A 21,274-nucleotide genomic window follows, 5' to 3' on the forward strand; every position below is an offset into this window, starting at 1 on the left:
CTCGTGTTTTTCCGACCTGTTTTACCGGTGAAAGTCACTATAACGGCCACTCGTAACTTCCGACCGGTGAACTAGTACCAGATCGAACTGGTACCACTTCACGGTCGGAAAAATACGAGTTTCCTTGAACGCACCATAACAGTCCTCGTCCCTACGTCGCCACATTCACGGCGTTCCTTGGCTGCACACACAGCCCTTCATGCCGTTCTCTCTCCTCATTGGATAAAAACTGTAGGATACGATAAATGTTTTCTCCTCGGCTCAGAGCAGAGCAGAGGGACTGACAGACCTGTGTTTCAGACCAAACACTCTATGTAAGTGATTGCTGTCGGAAGATATAACTATTTAAGACTTATATTAACACAAATATATCACTTACTTCTGCTTTAAAGCTCTGCAATGTTAGTGAGTAATATGAGACATGAAACTCAATCCATGTGATATCAATAAACGTCTGTATTCTATATTGCTGTTGGTTTTGATAGACTGCTATTTTTATTATGATAATTATGACAGTTTGTTGTGAATTTTATTTTATATTGCGTGAGCTTAGAATTATAAGGTTCTATCTCCATTTTTTTCAAAATTGAGTTTTTTGCATAATATCATGCATTAGTGGTCTGTTAATGCCTGTATGGTGTTATTTTTAAATTTTCAACATTTTTTTTAAGTAGTTATTCATAAAATAAAAAGGTTCTATCAACCAAAACACAAGCCGAGTTGGAACTTTGATGCTCAATATCTCGGAACTACCGAAAACGGAGATAGAACCCTATAATTCTAAGCTCACGATTGGTTAATCTATTAGTCTTAGTTGTATTTATATTATTTAAATTACTAATCTGTTCAACTTGCATGTGACAAAATGCCTTAAAAATAAAAAGGCACCATTTTTGGATAAAGTTTGCATGTTTTCCATTGTTTAAGCATCTGTTCAGGCACCGCTTAAGCACTTTACTCTAAGTGAAAATACACAATTACAGACGGTACAACTTTCAAATCTGATGGAAACTGCAAACTACATTTCGTAACAACCTTGATATAACACATTTTTAAGAGCAGCCATTGTACCATTTCATCCCAGTGTTCCTCAAGTTAATTGACAAATCAGAATTGCCTCGTGTTCAGTGAACAGCAGCGGACAGTAGAGGGCAGCAGCACTAAAGTGAAAGCCTTGGAGACCTTCAGTTTGACAGATCCAGCTCAGGTCATAGACAACCGATTTACACATTTGTGAACCACATGTCCATGTGGATTATTCAGTTTTGTGTAGATTTCACAGTGAAACTAACATCATAGTGTCTTTAAGTTGGTAAGAATCAGACAGATTCACTAGCAGGTTGTGTTTCCTTGTATCCTCCCTGCTTATAACCGCCTCCAGCATGTGAACCAGTCATGCATTGCCGATTCATCAGTCACAAAATACTAGACAGAGTATGTATTGTATACACATAATATATACTTTTTTATTTTTAAAATTTCATGCTACAGAGCATTGGCAATGCTTGAGTGATGGGCGCAAGATGTCTGAGTGAGTTATTTCATCTTGTCTTGACGAGTGACAGAGTGACACCCTTTGGTGTGGTGCAGAAATCTGCCATTTTGCAAAATGCTGTGACAGCTCCATCTCTCAATTGTTGGCTTCTCCAGTCGCCTCTTTGGCATAATAGACCTGTCATCAGCAGCGTCCTCCACCATCTCTCTCCTGCTTTTGTCTAGACAGCATTTTATCAAACATCTCCTTTTTGTTTTTCTTTGTTCAGATAAGGAAGATCAAATGTGGAGTTTTGAGTACCAGATGCCAGATTAGACACAGATTAATATTTGACCTCCTCGGGCACTGTCTTCGGTTTTCTGCAAAAGTACAGATTGATGTGCTGTCTTGGCACTTGCTCTCAGTAGGACATTTTGTGAATTGTTGAATTCTTAGGTGTTTCCTTTTGGATTGAAATTGTTTTTGAAATTATTTATTTATTTAATTCTTTTCCGTTTTCAACACCGATAATCTCACTTTTTTGAAAACCAGTCATGTCAGCTTGTCATTACTGAATATTGCGGTATTATATGAAAATAAAAAAGAAAGTAATTAAGATTTGAAGGGTTAATAAAACAAAGATATCATGATTATGTGGCAGCCAGTGCACTGACAGTAATGACATTCTGATCTATCTCCTTTCCTGCCCCCGGTCGCCCTCAGCTTCCTCCTTACCTGGCAAACTGTCTGCTGCAATGTCCACAGACGGTTAGCAGAACCTCCTCTTACTCTTTATATGTAGGCCTACTTTGTCTCAGAGCAGCTACCGTTGAAACACAGGCATCTTGGAATCTCAGACCAGGTCTTGTAGATACATCTATGTTTAGTATAGAAACAGTAGGCCTAATGTAAATATGAGCACATGAGGTTGTTTGTCTCTATCGGTCGGCCCTGTGATAGACTGGCAATGTGTACAGAGTCAAGGAATGTATTGGTAAGAATAACACACATAACAAAATAACTGTGAAAGAGCAAGCAGAGCATACTGTTTAAAAATGACTGAAACATTGGCAGATATGATAGTTTTCTTTGTCACCATAGTAACCACAATATGTTTGGCTTTTGAACTTTTGTTTGAATGAAACAAATGTGAATATGTTACTTGGACAGAGGGAATATCTGACATTTCATAGAGAAAACATTTAACCAATTACCCCAGATTCTAATCGACAGGTTAGTCAATTGATAAAAATGTAATTTTTACTAGAGGGAATTACAGGAAATCATATGACATCCTAACATCTTGTCATGTCAGAGGGTTCATATAGCCTATGGCAGTTTTGAACATATTAGGATTACAGCAGGTCATGGTCAAGGTGACACTGGAAACTTATCAATACAAGTCCATGTGGCCAAGTGGCAGCAGATAATAGACTCCTGGTCCTAAATGTTTCTGTTTTATCACAACAGATATGTTCTTCATCATCTGTCAGGGTTGGAACATCTGGAATACTTTGCTCAAAACTTTTATACCCATTAATTTATGTAGCCTTTAGGGCTGAGCATGCATGCTCTTTTACAGCACAACCCTGTTTAATGAAGCAGCTAAAACTAAACAGCAAGAACAAACAGAGTCATTAATAAAACCCCAAACTGACAATCAATACATAAGGTACAGACTCAGTGAAAACAGTCACGACAGACAACGATTGAGAGTGTTTTTCAGTTTTATAGACATCTGAATGTTTTGATTTTTAGTCGACACAGTGTGTTACTCCATGAGATGGTTACTTGAATGGAAAAGGAGAGACATGGGCCAGCAAACACGAGATATAAGATGGCAATTTTCCAACCATGTTGTATCAGTACCTGCAGTCATTTCATTTCTCAGACAGGGAGGGCCAGCCAACTATATCCTGATAGTGCTGTGGTGAGTGTGTAATGATCAGCAGTGATGAACCTGGGGGCAGGGTGGTAAATGAGATCTAGGGGCCTCAGGGCGAAGGCAGCAGCAACTATCTTCTTTGTACATGTCAGGACAGATGGTTCAGCCACTGCAAGAATTTCCAAATGATATTCAAGTTGACATTTCCTATCAAGCCAGGTGACAAGATATTTTGAATTGCTCAGAAAAACTGAGATCTGTACCTGTGGACTTGAAGACTAGAGAGATATTTGTTTCATTTTTTCTGGTCCTGTGATCTTCATGTCTTCATGTTATCCTTGCGTCCCTTTTGTGTGTTTCACTTATCGTGCTTTTGTGTGCACTCAGGACCCAACCCCGGGTCATCTGCTCCTCACCTGCTCAGATTCCTCCATTCATTCATCATTCATAAATAGTTGAAACCCTGAACTGGACGCGTTGTGCTCTGTGTTTGCGCCTGGGTTCCTCTGTGTTTCTGTTACAATTGATCTTTACTTACAGTATCTGGTAACTTGACATCTTCCCATCATTCCTCTTTTCACCCAGTTTTGCTATCCACTTTAAATATTTTTGGATCTATATCTGTGAAATGTCGTCTGCTACAATAAGTATGTTCAATGGCTAATCTTAAACTATGTGTGTCTGCACTGCACTGTGCATTGATCAGACCTTTCATTTTTTACACAATGCATCTGCTGCCTGCTGCTGCTGGAGGACACCACTGAAACGGGGAGCTGAAGGTCATGAGATGATGCTCAGTGGGGTCATGTCTTTGTGTGACCCATGTCACCCATGTCCTCCCCAATTTCTGATTAATTGCCTTTCCCACACAAAATTCAAATGTCTCCAAACTCGAATATATCATCTGGGGGTCCGAGCGGAGTCCAACGCAGAAGGTTTGGTTGAAATCGGGCCGGTGGTTTTGGAGAAAATGACCAGAAACCACACAGGCGATTTTCAAAACTTCTAACGGCTCTGTTTCACTCTCCCCCTCTTTATCTCCAGATTTCTCCACCTCTCTCTCTCTCTCTCTCTCTCTCTCTCTCTCTATCCTCTCTCTCTCCCCTCTCTCTCTCTCTGTTTTTCTCCCCACCCTGGCTCTCTCATTCCATCAGGTCCTCACAACACACACACCGCAGCCGCTGAACGCCTCCTCTCCTCCACCAGAGCGAGAGGATCAGAGAGAGGGAGAGCAGAAGTGACAGTGGAGCAACATCAGCACCACTGACAAGCATCTCCCTCACTGGGGGAGAGAGGGAGAGAGGAGAGAAGTGGCAAGAGTGAGAAGAAAAGAAAAACAGAGGAATGAAAACAGTGAGAGAGATAAGTTTTTAAGAGGCAGGAGGACAAGTGAGCGAAAGTTTGGAGTGAGAGAGCTCGGCGGGTGGCAGTGGGGGGATCCGGTGCTACGTTTTTCCTTTTCTTTTTTTTTGGCTGTGAGCGCTGCCTGCCTCCGCTCCTCTCCGTCTCCCCTCCTCCTCCTCCTCCTCCTCTTCTTCCTCCTCTCTGCTCCTCTTCTCACCCCGACTCTCCTCTCCCAGCTCCCGCCGTGGGTTCTCAGCTCTCCGTCTCCCTCCCCCCCTCCCTCGCCCCCTACCTCCCCCGGGCCCTGCTGGGAGCCTCCGGGCTGCTGCGCCGCAGGGGGATGTCTCGCAGGGAGTCTCCGCCGCCGCCCTCGCCGCCTCCACCTCCGCAGCTGCTGGGAGTGATGAGGAGAGGAGAGGTGCAGTGTGAGGACCGTCCGGAGCGGGCCAAGCCGCTGTCCGACGCCGAGAGGGAGATCATCCAGGACACGTGGGGGCACGTCTACAAGAACTGCGAGGACGTGGGGGTGTCTGTGCTCATAAGGTGAGTTTTGTTAAGAAACGTGTGTGTAGCCTACTAGGGTGGTTAGGTCAGATTGGTCTCAGCATGAGTGGACTCATGAACAGATGACAGATCAGATGAGTGAGTGACCACAGATGAGTGGTCACATCTTTGGTTTCCCTGCTGCTTGAGCCCTCACTGTCTGTATAGGTCTGCCTGGATGTACGTATACATGCTTTATTCTCACTTTCTATTAATACTCGGACAGCAACTCATCGTCCAGAGCATCTTTAATAATCAGTGGTTGAAAAGTTGAGTATTGGGATCATTCTTCTCATTTGTCCTCTCTCCATTCTTTGTGTTTTCATTTGTATGAAAAACACAATGAAGGCAAATGAACAGACATCCACTCCAAATCTAAAACATGTTTTTCTATTTCTAAAGTAGTTTATGTTTTCTGCTCTCAACAGTGAATGAATAGTCAAGGAATACAGCAATCACACACTGTGAAAAAATGTGGGGGAAAATCTAGCCACATCTTACTATTGTGCACCAGAAGAGCTCATCACAGTCAGATTTAAGAAGCATGAGAAACTCACTAGAAAACTGACATTGGGTTGAGTTTATAAGTAAAATTGGTTTCACACATAATAATGGCATTTTGTTGCTGCTAATTCACTCATAAGGGTTTTATAGCTTTAAAGTTTCTTGATTATTGATTCAGTGGCTTCTGAATGAACAGATTGGTCAGTTCTACAGTTTACAGATCACAGACCGCACAGTCATGCTTGTGCTCAGTATCTGCAAATCCTCACCAACCTGCTGAGCTGAACAGTGATGGGCTGTGAGGAAAATTGCAGGTATAGTTATGCACATATTCCCAAAACAGATTTTGCTGTGCACGGCTATTACAAAAAAAATGTGAGAAATGTTTTTAAAACATCACAAACGCTCTCAAGGGTCTTGTTCTTTAACCAGAATTGTTGTTTTTTTAGCTCCCAATAATGAAGATGTAGAAGAAGTTATTATTTACGTCATCTACATGAGTGGTGAATCAGCAGAAGTCAGAAAATCCAGAAGTCTGAGGAAACCTGAAAAACCGTTTCAATGTGCAGCTTTCACTGGGAGGAATGGGGAGCACAGCATTCGTCTGTGATGCCTTAAACATTGGTCCGTACAGATCTGATCAGCCTGAAGGATTTCTCTGTTGTCACGGTTACCACACCAAAGTCTCAGCTAACCTCGATCTTTAACCTCAAAAGGACTATTTTCAACTTCAGATTTTATCCCAAGGATTACAACTAAAGATACTATACTATATTTCAGTTAGTGCACTTCTGGTCATGCCCTTGCTGAGATTATCAACAGTACGAACTCAAGGCAATGATTTTCTGCTCAACACCTCCGTATTGGTGCGTCTTGTGTGTTATACCATACCCATATTGCCCATCCTTTTGAGGGTTGGGGGTGTGTCTGGAGGCAAGATACACCCTAGGTGGGTTGCTGTGTCATATGCATACTGTAAAAACCTTGGAAATTGGCTTTATTAATATGCCCTGGTGACTATATGTTTACAAAGTCACCATAAAAGCATGAAGAGAACTTAGCAGAAGCTATATCTTCTTTTCATGGACCTCGAGTTTCTAACTTGCTGCATTGGTTGCACCACAGGGTGTGTGGAGTTACAGACCTGAAAGGGAAGTATGATATATCTCAGTAAAATATACTGTCTGCTATTACAGTAGTTGGCCAAGTAGTTTATACTGCGGAATAATTTGATGCCTTTTGTATTTTTATTAACTTCTTAATTACACCATGTTTTGTAGAAATAATCCTTTCATATGATCACAAAGGGAGGTTTTTGTTCAGTGACAGGAGTCATGCAGACACACACACACATACACACACACACACATACACACATACATACATGCAATCAGAGAAAAATAAAGAGGTACATGGTCTGTTCATGTGCAGAGTAAGTGTGTCTTAGCATTAAGAAGAGTAAGCAACAGATACTGACACATGGTGTAGGAAACCCAGCCATACATATGATAAATGGAGGCTGCATTTTGCATAGGCCAATCACTCACTCACACACACACACACACACACACACACACATACTCACATGCACGCACACATTCTGCACCCACTCCCTCAACCTCTCACCAATAACTGTGCTGTCACAAGTGTAGGGATAGAAGGAACATTTCATTCCTCTCTCATTAGGATGCCGAGGAAAATCTCCATAGTTCCCATCTTTGTTGACAAGTCATGCACCGTCTTCTCAGATTGGTAACACACTGATTTTGTTCCTCAAGCATTTAAGCATTTGTATTTGCTCATGGTGTAGGCTAATTCACGTATAGAGGACAATTCATTCATTGTAATTCTAATTCTTTGGATAGAAAGTAAGCTCCTTGTTTCTATATTAATCACAGCTCTTGCTCACCTACTGCTACTTTCCTCTTAAGTTGTCAAACTGTAGCCGTAAACAGAAAATCAGGCATTTTCTCCAAGAGCCTAATCTTCAACAGGCAGTAATGCTCTTTGGAGCTGCAAAGTGTCTCAGACTAACTGGATGTAACACAGCTTGACTGTGTTTTTCCTGCTTCTTTTCATGTTTTTTTATGTGTCACAGAGGAAGACTTGATGCGTTTGAATGTCCCCAGCTAAAGTGTCTCAGTGTTACACTAAGAAGGCCTTTAAGGGCTTGTTAAAATGGACAGCGAGTCGTAGCCAAGGAGACCGATGTGAGTGAGACAAACTGATTTTCAGTTTGGGGTGAGGAGAATCCCTGAGGGGAGAGAGCAGAAGGGGCAAAGACCGTGTTTGTGTGTATGTGTGTCTTGTGCTCTTATCTGTGGATGACAGCAACAAGCTTTGGCACTCCATGCCTCCCTCCAAGCCTCACTGTCTGCCATCTCTCTGTCACTACTTTCAATTCTTTACGTATTTCTTTCCCTCATTTGCCACATTTTTCCTCCCTTGATGATGAATAGGTGACTTATCTTTGGTTGTGATTGTCAGCAAAATCCATCCATTCAAAGCTGCCGAGCACATTACATATCCAGACATTTGTTCCGCTGGCTTTGCTGTCGATGTATATTGATAGTTCACTTCTCACAGCCAAGGAGCATCAGAACAAACATGATGTGACAGAAGCAGAATAAACACAACTCCAGTGTTTGTTTGTTTTTAAACTTCCTTCAAGCTTTTTTTTTTTTTTTTTTAAATGTTGAGACCCACCTATTTGATTTCTACAAACAAAAGACATTTTTATTGTAAAATGTTCAAAATCTCCATCACAATATCTGAGAGCTGATACCTTCGTACTGCTTTTGCCTGACCAAACCCTCAGATTACAATGAAATGGAAAAAGAAACTTGATTGAACATTTTTAAAATTGTAATATTCCAGGTATCAGTGAGTGATGTTTGGCATTTTCACTTACGTAATAAAAAGACTGAAATGGTAAATCATTTATCAGAAGGATGTTCAAGGAATTATCTGTTGATCTATTATTTGAGTCAACATATTTTTTCTCCACTTTCCATGACATTTAAGTTGTTCTCTCTCTGTGCAATTATCAACAGTTGGCTGGCAGTTCCCCAGTTACCTAACATAACCTGAGGCTGATTCAGGGTCACGGTCCTGCATGGTCTAGATCTTATTTGTGAGATCAGTGCGCCACATCCAATGGATTTGCATTATTATGTCGATCCATCTGCTTTATGCATGGAGAGACAGTGACATTAGCCTCAGTTGATCTCACCAACGCGTACAAATGCAATTGCACCAAAGAGTGAGCGCACCCCAGGCGTTAACACAACAGTGCATACAGTATGGAAGCTTTGTGAATATAATCAAACTGTGCACAGAAAAATAATAAAGTGCTTATAGGTGGATTCAAGCGCATGTTCACAGAGGACGATATTTAAGTGTCACAATGATACAGAATCTAGAGAAAATCTAACTTGGGATTGGTTTAGTCTAAATGTTTAGTGGTGCATGATGAAGTCGTCATACACAGCAGGAATCACTTCATTTCTTTTTAACTTAGCATATATAGATAAAATATAAAAGAACACAACACTCAAAAATATGAATGTGGTGAAATGCTGTCTGAACATCTGCACAAGGTTTCATGGTGATCCATTCAACAGTTATAAAGATGTTTCAGTCTGAGACCTACATTACTGTTAAGCATAACACCTTTCTGTGTCTTTCAGTAACCATTATCTTTGGAGATACTTCTGAGAATAAATATAACAACTGATTGAGATGCAAGGGCAGCCCCCAAAACCTCTCAAAGTCTTCAAGAGGTCTGCCCCACTGCAGACAGGAGACACAATGCTGTTCCAATATGAAATTTGTAGTAAATTGCAGATTTATTTGATAATAGGTCTTCTGAAATAAGTTTCCTGTGAGTTGTTTTCATCATTATTATAATCATTAATTGTTAATAATTGAGCAAGCAGTGTCATAGAGTTTGCCTTGTGAAGACGTCCTTTAAGTTCTGGCAGCGAAGCTCAAGGTTGTTGAAAGAACTCCACAGAATTATAAAAAACCTTTCCAGTCTAATCAAGGTGTGATTAACAAGCCCCACTAATGGCTTTGATGAATTCATTTAAATGCAGAGACAGGTGCAAGAATGTGTTCAGAGCCCTCCAAAGCACTAAACACAGGTACTTGTCTCACACTGGAACAAAATGTTTCCCACCATGCCTTAATGGACAAGTAGGATTACACTTCTGGAATATATATAGAGTCACAGCTAGCTGCAGGGATGCACCGAAGGGAACATTTTTATTCCAGTTGATTGTTCTGTCTTTTGATCGGTCAATTCTGTCCACCACTTACAGTAGGCCCAGGCTCATATATACTAACGACAGGATTGAAAATGTTGCTTTGTAGAGAATGAACCCCTTTGATTTAGGTGACTTTACATCCATTGGATGCGCATTTGCTGTTTATGAATAGTTCCCAGACGATGTATGCATTTGACTCTGACTGTAATGTCAACATGAGACTGACATTCATGGTTTTTAACTAAGGAGATCAAACCCCAATGAGTGAGCGTAGTCCTTCAGAATACATACTTCCTGTAAACCGAACAGCTCTTAAACAGTGAGGATCCGACTTGAAAGTATGACAGGGACTTTTAGACTTACAGAAAGACCAGATCAAAAAGGTTTGCTGCGTGTGGTGATGTGCCTGTTGCTTATTTTCTTTTTATGTACTGTAAAACCATGCCTTGGCTGTGAGGGATTAATGGCGTTTCATCCTAACACAAGGGGACAGGGACTCTGTTTTACCTCAAAGAAAGCTTCAGAGCAGCAGCAGCCTGTTTTCTTAAAGCGCTGCAGTTAACTCTCATGTTTGTCTAAGCTGTACAAGGGCTGCTAGACAGTCTGTATTCTCCCTCTCGTCGAGGAAAGAAGTGTGTGTGTATGTATCGTGACAGCTGGTAGAGCCAAGCTAGAAGTGCTACAAGCGACCCGAGCCTTTGTAGGCCTAGCATGACACAAGATCTGGGGGATGTGGATGTAGTGTAGCAGTGCTGCCCAGGGCCAAACTCCAACTGGGAAATAACTGTACTAGCAATTCTAGTCAGCTGGAGGACGGACAAGATTTAAAGTGGGTCACAGCATAAGTGTGTGTGGGTCCGTCTGTCTGTGTGTGTATGTGCAAACATGTATATCCATCTGTTTTTCAGTCAGTGTTGGTCTGTAAAGTTCAAAAGCTTTGTGTTAGCTACACATTTTACTTCATCTGTCAGATGTCTCACAAGCCGCTTCAGCTAAGCTTGTGGAAACTATATTTCTTTGGCGTACACTCTTTCCTCTCTCATACAGAGCTGCGATTAGCTCACAGTCGCCTGTGATGAAAACTGTCAGACCCCTGAATCAAAGCAAGCCTTCGTAACTAGAGTCCCACGGGACAATTTACATTTTCTTTGTTTATCTCTTCACTTACATCTACCAGGGTGGTTCAAGAATGGAATTTACTACATCTGCACCTAAAATAGCTCCTTAAAGAATAAGATTAAACACAACCCGGGCACATCAGAGATAAGTGTCATTTTCTTCCACATCACCAGTCTTTATGGTGGAGCAGAGTTTTGAAAAGCGGTACAGTAAAGCTTGGAAAGGACCAGCTGAAACGCTTACTCAGGTTTGCAGGATCATGTCGGGACAGGCTAACTACACAATCTTTTTAAATCTTAAAAGAATTATTCCAGAGCCTACACTACAACATCTCTAACACTATAAAATGGATTGCAGTGAAATTTGGTTTAGACTTTCTTAGTGTCCAGAAGAGGAATCCATTGAATTTTCATCACTTTTTTATGTACAAGAAACATATTGAACTAATGAGATTTACACTACCTGTGGCCTCAGCTCTTAGTCTAGCTAAACCTTGGAGAATGTGGAAAGTATTTTATCAACAACAAATAGTAACACATAGACCTTTCTCAGATTACGCAGCATTGGGTACATTATGTAGTGGGGTCCAAAAAGTCTGAGACTGCTCATTTTTGGATTCCGCTGTCCAGATTGCAGATTTACATGTTCATCTTTAAACAAAGACGTGTGTCTGCTGCTCTCGACAGCGAAGTGATTAAAGCTCGATTTATTAGAATTCATGGATATGATATTGTGGAAGGTAAAAAGGTATTATAGCTACAGCTTTTTTAATCTGTCTGAAACTGTGCCAACAGTAGACGCCATTCAGGTTGATCCGTTGGCACACACAGCACCAGACATGCTTGAAAATTAAACACCTCTCTCAGCACACCTGCATCTAATTACAGTCAAAGAGGCTGATCAGTCTTAACCATCGAGGTCTCATCGGCACTGCCACACTCTAAAGGTTTATGCCAAGGCACTTCCTTCCCGGCATACTGATAGTGCAGAGGTGGATAACACACTTTGCAGGCATGAAAAAGCATGTGTGAATGTGTGAATTGCTCTTTGGTGAAAAAAACTACTTACTTAGGAAGAAAATCACAAGAGACTAATTAGATGTCATGTCATGCTGTGAATTTAAAGGCTTCAGGACATTGTTCATCGTTTGACTCTGGGTCGTGTTTTCGTAATATGAAAGACTGACTCTGTAGCCGTGGGTCATTCATTTCCTGGTTAATTCTAATTTTTCAAGCATGAGTCCTCACATTCGTTTGGGATTTAATATGGGACTCTAAAGGGATTTGTCCCAGTTAAGTCTAATAGATGTCATAGCTATCTGTTTTTTGCCAATAACAATTCAAGGCTAAATAGAAACAACAATGTGAGGTGACAATGTCTTCCTTGTTCCAGTGCATGTAGTCTTAATGCTCTCAGTATCCAGGATGGTAAAGTATGTCTTTCTTCTTAAGCTCTTTGGGAAATTCTTCCAAATATGCAGTACAGTACACAACCAGAAAATTACACCCGGCAGGAGCATTTTTGTAATTCCTCCTCTTGCATTTCTCAGCCTTTCTTCACATACAAACTCTGTTTAAAAAAAACAACAGCCAAAACACTAGGTAATTTCATACTGCTATATATAGCATATGTATCATATATATAACTATAGCATCCCTGCTCTTGTCTATGGCATAAAGGTACAATTTGGTACCACCTTCGTCACATGTTTTGAACCTTCTGAGCACTCTGGATTTTTTTCTTTGTACAATTTGGTAGGTTAACCAAATTGCTTGGTAAAGAATAAATATCACAGATTGCTTTTTAAAGATTTATATTGGGCTTTACTAGGTTTGACACTGATCTGGTGGTTGAAATGGAAAATGAAGTGTATTCTGTAATGTTTGCTTGTGTTAGTTATTGTCTCTTAAAAAGTACAACGTTCTTTTCCTGGTGTATCACACAATTGATTTATTGTGGTGTGTCTCAAATCGCATAGGCTACTAGTGCACTTCTTTACAGTACACTATAATGCACTTACTTGCACAGTGCACAAATTTTGACAGGGTAGTACCGTCTCAAATCAAACACTGCCGCTGCGACTCGACAGCTTCTTCTTCTATTTTTAAAATTCTGATTGCAACCGGCCGTTGGAGCCCTATCGCCGACACTTGACAGCGCTTTTTTGCCGATCAAAACAAGCTACTAAGTTGTGTTTTATTGTGTTAGTGTTGTTGTTGTGTTGTTATGAGTGTTTTTTAAAGACATTTACGCCGGTGTCAGCTCCGTCGCTGCTCAAATCAACCGCCGCCATTTGACCGCCACGCCACTAAGATGGCGGCCGTTGAGGGTGGAAAGTGTCCAACAATCCACACTCAATTTTCTGGCCGTTAGAGTGCGCCAATTGAGTGTGCATAGCACACTACATTTTTGCACACTGCTCAGTGTGAACGCACTTATGTACTCAAAATATTAAGTGTAAGTGCAGAAGTGCACGATTGGGGACACACCACTGGTGAAGAGTTGGCTATTTGTCCAGCATCATTGTGTGCCATGTGATAATCAATCCATTCATACCTTAAACCTATTGTTGTATGTTACTTAAGTTGCAGCTCTAACAGGCTATGAATCATTTTTCTTACTTTTTTTCTTTCTTAAAGCAACCCTTACCTTTCTGGACATTTACATTTTTTAAGTTAACATGCTATTAATAATCTGATGACACACTAAAATGTAAGTGAACCAGAGTCAACCAGAGGTGAGGCAGGAGAAAGAGGTGGGTGGGACTTTGGAGGGAGGTGCAGTTGGTGATTTTAAATTTTTTGTGCTGTGCTGTGTGAATTGCCAAAAATGTAAGGGTTGCTTTAATATTCTGCGGCATAAACTACCTTGCTGGTGGCATTTGATTTTAGACCACTTGAAATGGCATATTCTGTGTCTTGTTGGGATCGACAAAACATAGCACTGTTGAAATACAGCAGATGTTCTATACACCTCTATTTAGGGAAGGCTAGGGGAAAATAACAGTGCCTGTCCGCAGCTGCCACTTATGTTGGGAAAACACTGAGAGTTAGATGAGAAAAACAATACCACAGCCATGTCCTTAAGATACCCCCCCCCCCCTCCCCCAAACTACTGAAGTAAGTTTAGTTGATCAATGAATTTCTGCATAAGTCAGTATAATTCACTGTATTTTCTGAAACAGAATGAAAAGTGGTGTACCCTTTAGGGCATGCAAAAGAGGCTAACCACATTAAAGTGTTAGCTTTGTGAGGCTTATTGTTACTAACTGGCTAATAGTGAATATTAAATGGCTACACACAGAAAATTCACATTTTTAGCAAGTTCAACATCAACGTTCGCTCACAAAGCAAAACACTTAATTGTCCAAATCTGCCCAAAAAAGAGCTTTGACTACAGCTCTGATGTCAGGCAACAGCATCCAACTGGATATAATTAACCTGATGATGACAGTGCAGGGCAATGAGAGGTTATGGGCTCACCAATGAATTCTCAGAAAAACATACACTGTAAGTATTATTACCTAATTTTCATGGTACTGTTATTAAGACATCACTTAGACATATCACTATGAACCATATAGAGCCTAAAAAGGCTGGTGAAGTTGGAAGGAAAAGTAAAGAGTTTAACAAAGACATAAGGACTATGAACCTTTTATTCATTTTTTTAACCGATTTATTCACACATGCTGAGCAATTTCACTGGATAATTGGAAACTCTGACATGCTGGTGACTCTAGATCTAACATTAGGGTTCATCAAAGTCATTGTGATTAATTTTCCTTAATGAAAAATGTCACAGCAGGAAAAGTAGTTGATAGGCCAGCACTGCCATCCCACTGTAAGACAAATCGTCTTTTAGATCTAATGTGACTTTTTTTTTTTCTTTGCCTCCTTAGGTTCTTTATCAACTTCCCATCAGCCAAACAATACTTCAGCCAGTTCCAGGACATGGAGGATCCAGAGGAGATGGAGCGAAGCAGCCAACTTCGGCACCATGCCCGCAGGGTGATGAACGCCATCAATACTGTGGTGGAGAACCTCCATGACCCCGAGAAGGTGTCGTCAGTGCTGGCCCTGGTGGGAAAGGCCCATGCCATCAAACACAAGGTGGAGCCCATGTACTTCAAGGTAACTTTAGGAATTGTTGCATACTCGGATTCCTATAAACTTTGTCAGCCACATTCTGCTTTAAATTGTGTCTTGTTTTTTTTGTTTTTTTCTCAGAGTTTTTGCTGTCACCAAGCCAAATTTCCACAAGGGTGTTGTTCTCTAGTTTTGGCCACTGGTGTCCTGTATCTAATTGTCGAGCTCTGTCTCTCTAACCTTGCTGCAGAAGTACTGTAGCACAATGGAAGTATTTTATTGCTTCAACAGCCCCCTGACTTATGGAAATACCCCATGTGAAAAAGGAAATTTTAATTACCAATCTAATATGACAGGTGATTCTACTAGTTAAAATTTCCTCAGGCAGAAAGAGTGAAAGAAGAGTTTTATGGGATAGACAATGAGCCTTCATCTTCCTCAAATCTTTTTGATAATTGATCTTCTGTATTAAAGAGTATAATGAAACTACTACAAATCAAGCATGACTTTCAAATCACATCTGCAGCAGTTACACAGCCTGAAGTCACTGCAACACAGGAAGAGTTAAATCAGTCAGCGTTCATGCATTTAAGACATGACATGAGACTAAAAAACGTACTATATAGTACCATATTGACATCTGTTTTTGATTGATAAGGGTGTGACTGTCACCAGATACAACAGTGCTGAGGCAGAAAAGCACAGAATCAGTATCATCAAAAATGTTAAGGACCTAATGTGTAATTTTAAACCATACGGTTGCATAATTTTGAGTGTGAAAATCCAACATACTTCCGCTCTTCATCTGATTGAAGAGGGGAAGTATGCGTCGCCTCCTCAAGTCTTTTGAATGTCATCTGAAGTTTGTTAATAAATGCAGCTGCGGAGAACTAACACACTGCTTCCAGTGAAGCAACGCTAACTTCCGATTTACTGTAGAATACATTAACATTTAATTGATCAGTTCGGGAGTGAATCATTAAATTGATTAGTCTCTGTGTGTATTTCCTGAACTCTTAACCCCTCATGTACAAGGCTGTTTCATATAGTGTCATTGTTTTAACACTGCCATTTATTTTAGGCTATGATAAAGAAAATTGATTATTGAAGAGCATGTGGTGGTCTAAAAACATTTGACCCCAAATTATCCGTATGTGTGTGTGTGTGTGTGTGTGTGTGTGTTGTTTCAGCCCTTTGATTAACCCTGTCCTCACCCTATGCCAGCTGCAGCCAGTCTCTGGCGATCTTGCACAGATCAGTGGTACAGATATAATGGATGGATGGAGGCTTCTTTCTTGACTTTAAAAAAAAAGAAAATTTTCCATACAAGGTTAAACTCACTCATGGCCTACCTCAGAAGACGGACTGGCTCAGTTGTCATGGAAACAGCTAGAGATACATTGAGGAGGTCGTTGACTCTTGACCGTGGTTACAATCTCTGCCCATATGACCACCCGTTGAATACGCAATCTAAACCACATGCTGATCACGCGATAGCAACCTAACACTCGCCATGTGCTGAAAGGTTTTGTAAACACGGAGATGGGGAAAAGGGCTTTTTACTGTTTTACTGTTCATTGTGTTTGTAACGGTATTATTGCCACACTAACATGTAACTTAGGCAGTTTCTACATGTCCTCATTTCTCACAGATTGCATTTCATTGCTATAGCTTCAACACCACTATTCATCCACAATATTTATAAATTCATGCTTCTCTCTTTATTTTTGCTTTCCCTTTATAACTACTTTTTTTCACTTCCCACCTGTGTTGTCCCTTCTCTCTACTTTGTCATTTTCATTCCCTTTGTGTTGCCTGTCCGCCCACTGCTTTCATGTTTTACTGTTATCATTTTCAATTCTCACCTGTCTCGCCTACTTTTATGTCCAGTGAATTGGATTCTTTTTTGTCCACCTATTCGCTCCCACTTTGCCCCTTTAATACGATTTCTCTGCATTTCCCTCTCCTCCCTCCAGCTGCCATTATCTTGATAGCTGCATATTCCCATCCTTTCTTTCTTGTACTGTTGCCCTGCTCTTTTCTTTGTTAATTAAGTTTCTTTCTCACCTTCCTTCCCAGATCCTGAGCGGCGTGATGCTGGAGGTGTTGTCTGAAGATTTCCCAGAATTCTTCACGGCAGAGGTGCAGATGGTGTGGACCAAACTGATGGGGGCGGTGTACTGGCATGTGACAGGGGCCTACACAGAGGTGGGCTGGCTCCAGGTCTCCAGCTCAGCGGTGTGAAGAGTTAGGAAGGAGAGGGGGTAAAGGAGTTTCCAGTGGACTTAATGAAAAATAGAAGATGATGCATTTGTGGTTATGTAAAATGTTGACGAGGAGATGAGTGGGATTGCAAGAGGTTCTGTAAGGATGGTTTCACAGATATGGATGAGGTAATCCACACAACTCAACTTTATTTTGGTGACATTTTGGTGCTAAGCCTTTGTTGTGGTGATGTTTCTGCATCGCAGTTCCTAGAGGTCATGTGGACACCAAACGATGTAGCCACATATCATTTTACTTTCAGTTTTAGCACAGGATACTTGCTAATGCTAACTATTCCATCCCTCTACAGTTTATTCAAGACAAACTCCCGGCCAAAAATATGTAATGCATCTCTTTCTCTGTAGCATTGGATTTTCCCTGTTGGAAATCTACCAAGTGCTTAGACAAATCCAAAAGCTTTAATCAACTGGTTGATTTTTTTTTTTTTTTTTTTTTTTTACATTCATTGACAATTGACCTTTCACCAAGCCTGCTGATTGACCTGTCAAGTTTTCCAGTGATAAAAGTTATAGATTACTAATCACGTTTCTCAGTAATCTTTGAAATAATTGGTCTTTGAGATAGAAAAAGGCATGACAAGACATTGATATAGGCAAAGGCCAGTGCATCATTCCTCAGCTAGATATGAAATGTGGCTTGCAGACTAAGTCAGTTATTGCTAGCTAGTTGTTAGATAAACTTAAAAATTAAAATAGACATCTGATGCTAACTTGTTTGAAGTCAACAGTCTCGTAATCAGCACTGAAGGGTGAAGCTGTAGCAGCTACGAACATCAAGCTAAAAGGCTGAGACAAAATATCCAGTGTCTATTTAAAAAAAATCAGATTAAATGATTTTTGCATTGCAGAGCAGCTGGTTAGGGTTAGTGTTACAGTTCAGCATGGTAAGAGAAGAGAAAAAAGAACATATCACCTGGGTATAGCTCCAGTGCTGGGGAAATACTACAAAATTGTTACCTCACAAAATAATGCGGTCAGCTAATGACATACTCCTTAGCCTTAAAGTTAGTTTACTGCTGATGTTATAAACTCCTGAAGCAGAGATGCTAGTATCTGCAGTTTATATTAAGGACAAAGTTTGATCTGTAAAGGTAACCAAAGTCTATTTCATTAATTGCCATGTCAAGTTACATGAGGTGTGACTGGACAGTCGCAGTTCAGGGCAGCGCTTTAGTGAATGGTCAGTTGGGGATGTCAGACATTTATTCATAGCAAAATGTTGTGGATTATTACTTTATAGAGTTCATTTCTGTGGAAACCAGTGAGGGGAATACCCTCCAGCTAAGCTAACACACTCCATATTTTGACAAGGAGGTTAAGAAATGTTAAGACAAGGAATGATTTTTAAGCTATGAGAGGGGGGCGGTTTGTAGTTGAAGCCCCGGCTATGGGACCATGGAGCTGCTGACTGTTAATAGATTATCTTTGTGTTCTACTACAGTATATCCTCATGTTTAGGGGACCCGTGCCCCTTTCTCTCTCTATTGATGCATTGTCTTGTTAAACCTAACTGAGGTGTTGTTTGTATAACTGTACAGTGGGCAAGTGTGCATACTCTTCTGCCTTTGTTTACAACTCATTGGCACGTTGACTCGTTGGCGTGTTAAAGAGGGCTGTTTTTTCTTTGCTATAAGTCTTGGACTATCAACAACGCTTTAAAATTCTTCCCATCTATCACTTTCATCATGCAAACACACGTGACTGAAAATAACAGCAGGTGGACACACTCAGCACCCGCACATGTACACATTCACACAGAGGCAATGCTATATTGGACCTCCCCTGTGTTAATATTTACAGGACTGTCAGATCGTTTACCTCTTCCAAACCCCATCAGAGAGACATGCTGCATTAAAGGCTCCATCAAGGGCTTTAGAAACTCTCTGGAGGTCTCAGAAAAACATGTCAACATTAGAAACACCATCAGTGAGCTTCTTTTGACTTTGAACCAATCCAACTCAAGAAATAATATACCTGAACTGCAAAATTTGAAATTCCTTCATATTTCACAAGCAAAGTGGTTCAAGATTAATGTCATCATTTTGACAGTTTCTGCAGACATCACATTTAGTTGTCTGCCCCTCCTCCAAACATACTGCATACTGTCAAACTAACTTTCTTTACCTGACATAACCCCGCCTTCTTGTCACCAGTGCATGCACGGCTGTGTGCAGTCCCCATTTGCAGGTCTCTCTCCAGTCAATTCCCAAACCTACGCAGCAAATCTGTTTAGGATGGACATTTGATCCAATCTTCAGTTTGCATCTGCTCCAGTGACGTCCTGTATCTGCCGTCTGAACCCCCCTTGGCATCGGCATCTGGCATTAATGAGGAGGTAATGAGTCTCCTCTCCTCCTCATTTGGCCATTCATCTACTGTAACTTCCCATTGCCTCCGTTAGGGCCGCGTCACAGAGAATAAAAACAATTATGACTGGACAGATGGCCTTAAAGCCACCATGCCATGGCAGCAATTCACAACACCACTTTATAAAAATCTCTTTCATTTACTTGGAGGAGAGCAAGTTAACATAGGAATGTTCAAGGATAAATTTCATAGATTTAAAAAAAAAAAAGTGTTTAAGTGACTTCCTGAGGGTATTAATTACACACTATGCTTTCTAAACTTTTCCTATCATGCTCCCCCTTTTACCCCCTGGTGGGTAGATTGATTGACTTTTTATCAATCAAAAGTAAAATACTGGGGAAACTGGAGAGAAATGAAAGGATCAAGTTTGAAAATCTGATCAGAGTGTCTCTAATTAGTTAGCTAATTAGTTTCTATTGCACAAGTGCACATTAAAATTTGTAAAACTGTGCATAGGAAGAAACAAGGCTTCTTTTCTGCAGTGTCAAACATCTGTTCACCTTGAACTTTACTTGTTGTCTTGCTTCCTGAGCGCATCTTGCCAACCTGATAAATGATTCTGAGTTACAGACCTTTAGCCGCAGCAGACGCGCTGACTTGTCATACACAGGTGTGACTAATAACATTAACGATCACTCTGATCCAGTAATCGCGTGCACACAGCAATTAAAAGCCTATTGGATACACCTGTGTTTGTCAAGTCTAAACGTCTGCTCATGTGTTTTCACTGGTCAGTTGTGCTCCCCCTGTATTGGCTCTTTTTAATTTCCAAGAAGAAAAAAGGTTGAAATTCACTTGGCTGAGGCAGAAGTTTGTGTGACTCTACAGCTGTTGTCTATTCTGTGCATTCGTTTCTTCAGCTCAATGCACCCAATTATAATATTTGCATAAAGTGGTGAATGGAAATGTGGTTTTGACACTTTATTTGGTCTGAAAGAAATGAGATTAACGTAAATGGTTCAGGCATTGTATTTCAGGGTGAGTTTTGCTATAAATCCCAGAATATCTCCTCTGAAACGTCATTTTAGATTTATTCACTGAGTTGGGGACAGCCATCATATTTTTTAAGACTCATTATCAAGAGTTAATAACTTGCAAGTCTATACCCTGTAACATCATTAAATTGCCGTGGCCGGTTAAGTTACCATGAGATGGCCAGTTAACTTGTAATGTTGAAATATCAGGATTAAGAACAGTTATGGCGACCACAGCCACTCTCAGCTTCAGCGTCTGCACACACAGGCCATTAACATCCAGCTGCATGCCGACGTTTATGAAAAGCCCACATTAAACTTTCAACTGGAGAGACATAAGCAGGTCCAGTCACACAAGTAGAATAAAATACACAAACGAGTCAAACAGACCTCAAGTTAAACTATTTCCACTTCGGCTCAAATAGA

At 40.7% G+C, this 21,274-nt stretch overlaps 1 protein-coding gene across 1 annotated transcript; it reads left to right on the forward strand.

Moving 5' to 3' along the window:
* The first annotated feature begins 4,499 nt into the window (after positions 1–4,499).
* cygb2 (cytoglobin 2) lies at positions 4,500–17,699 on the forward strand. The gene is made up of 4 exons (XM_085791515.1): positions 4,500–4,712; positions 4,940–5,246; positions 15,036–15,267; positions 17,302–17,699. The coding sequence occupies exons 2-4, from the start codon at positions 5,044–5,046 to the stop codon at positions 17,464–17,466; spliced, it is 600 nt and encodes a 199-aa protein (XP_085647641.1). The 5' UTR covers positions 4,500–4,712; positions 4,940–5,043; the 3' UTR covers positions 17,467–17,699.
* Positions 17,700–21,274: the final 3,575 nt, after the last annotated feature.

Source organism: Trachurus japonicus, chromosome 1, assembly GCF_045865225.1.
Source record: "Trachurus japonicus isolate A0001 chromosome 1, Traja_1.0".
In the NCBI taxonomy this organism is placed as follows: domain Eukaryota; kingdom Metazoa; phylum Chordata; class Actinopteri; order Carangiformes; family Carangidae; genus Trachurus; species Trachurus japonicus.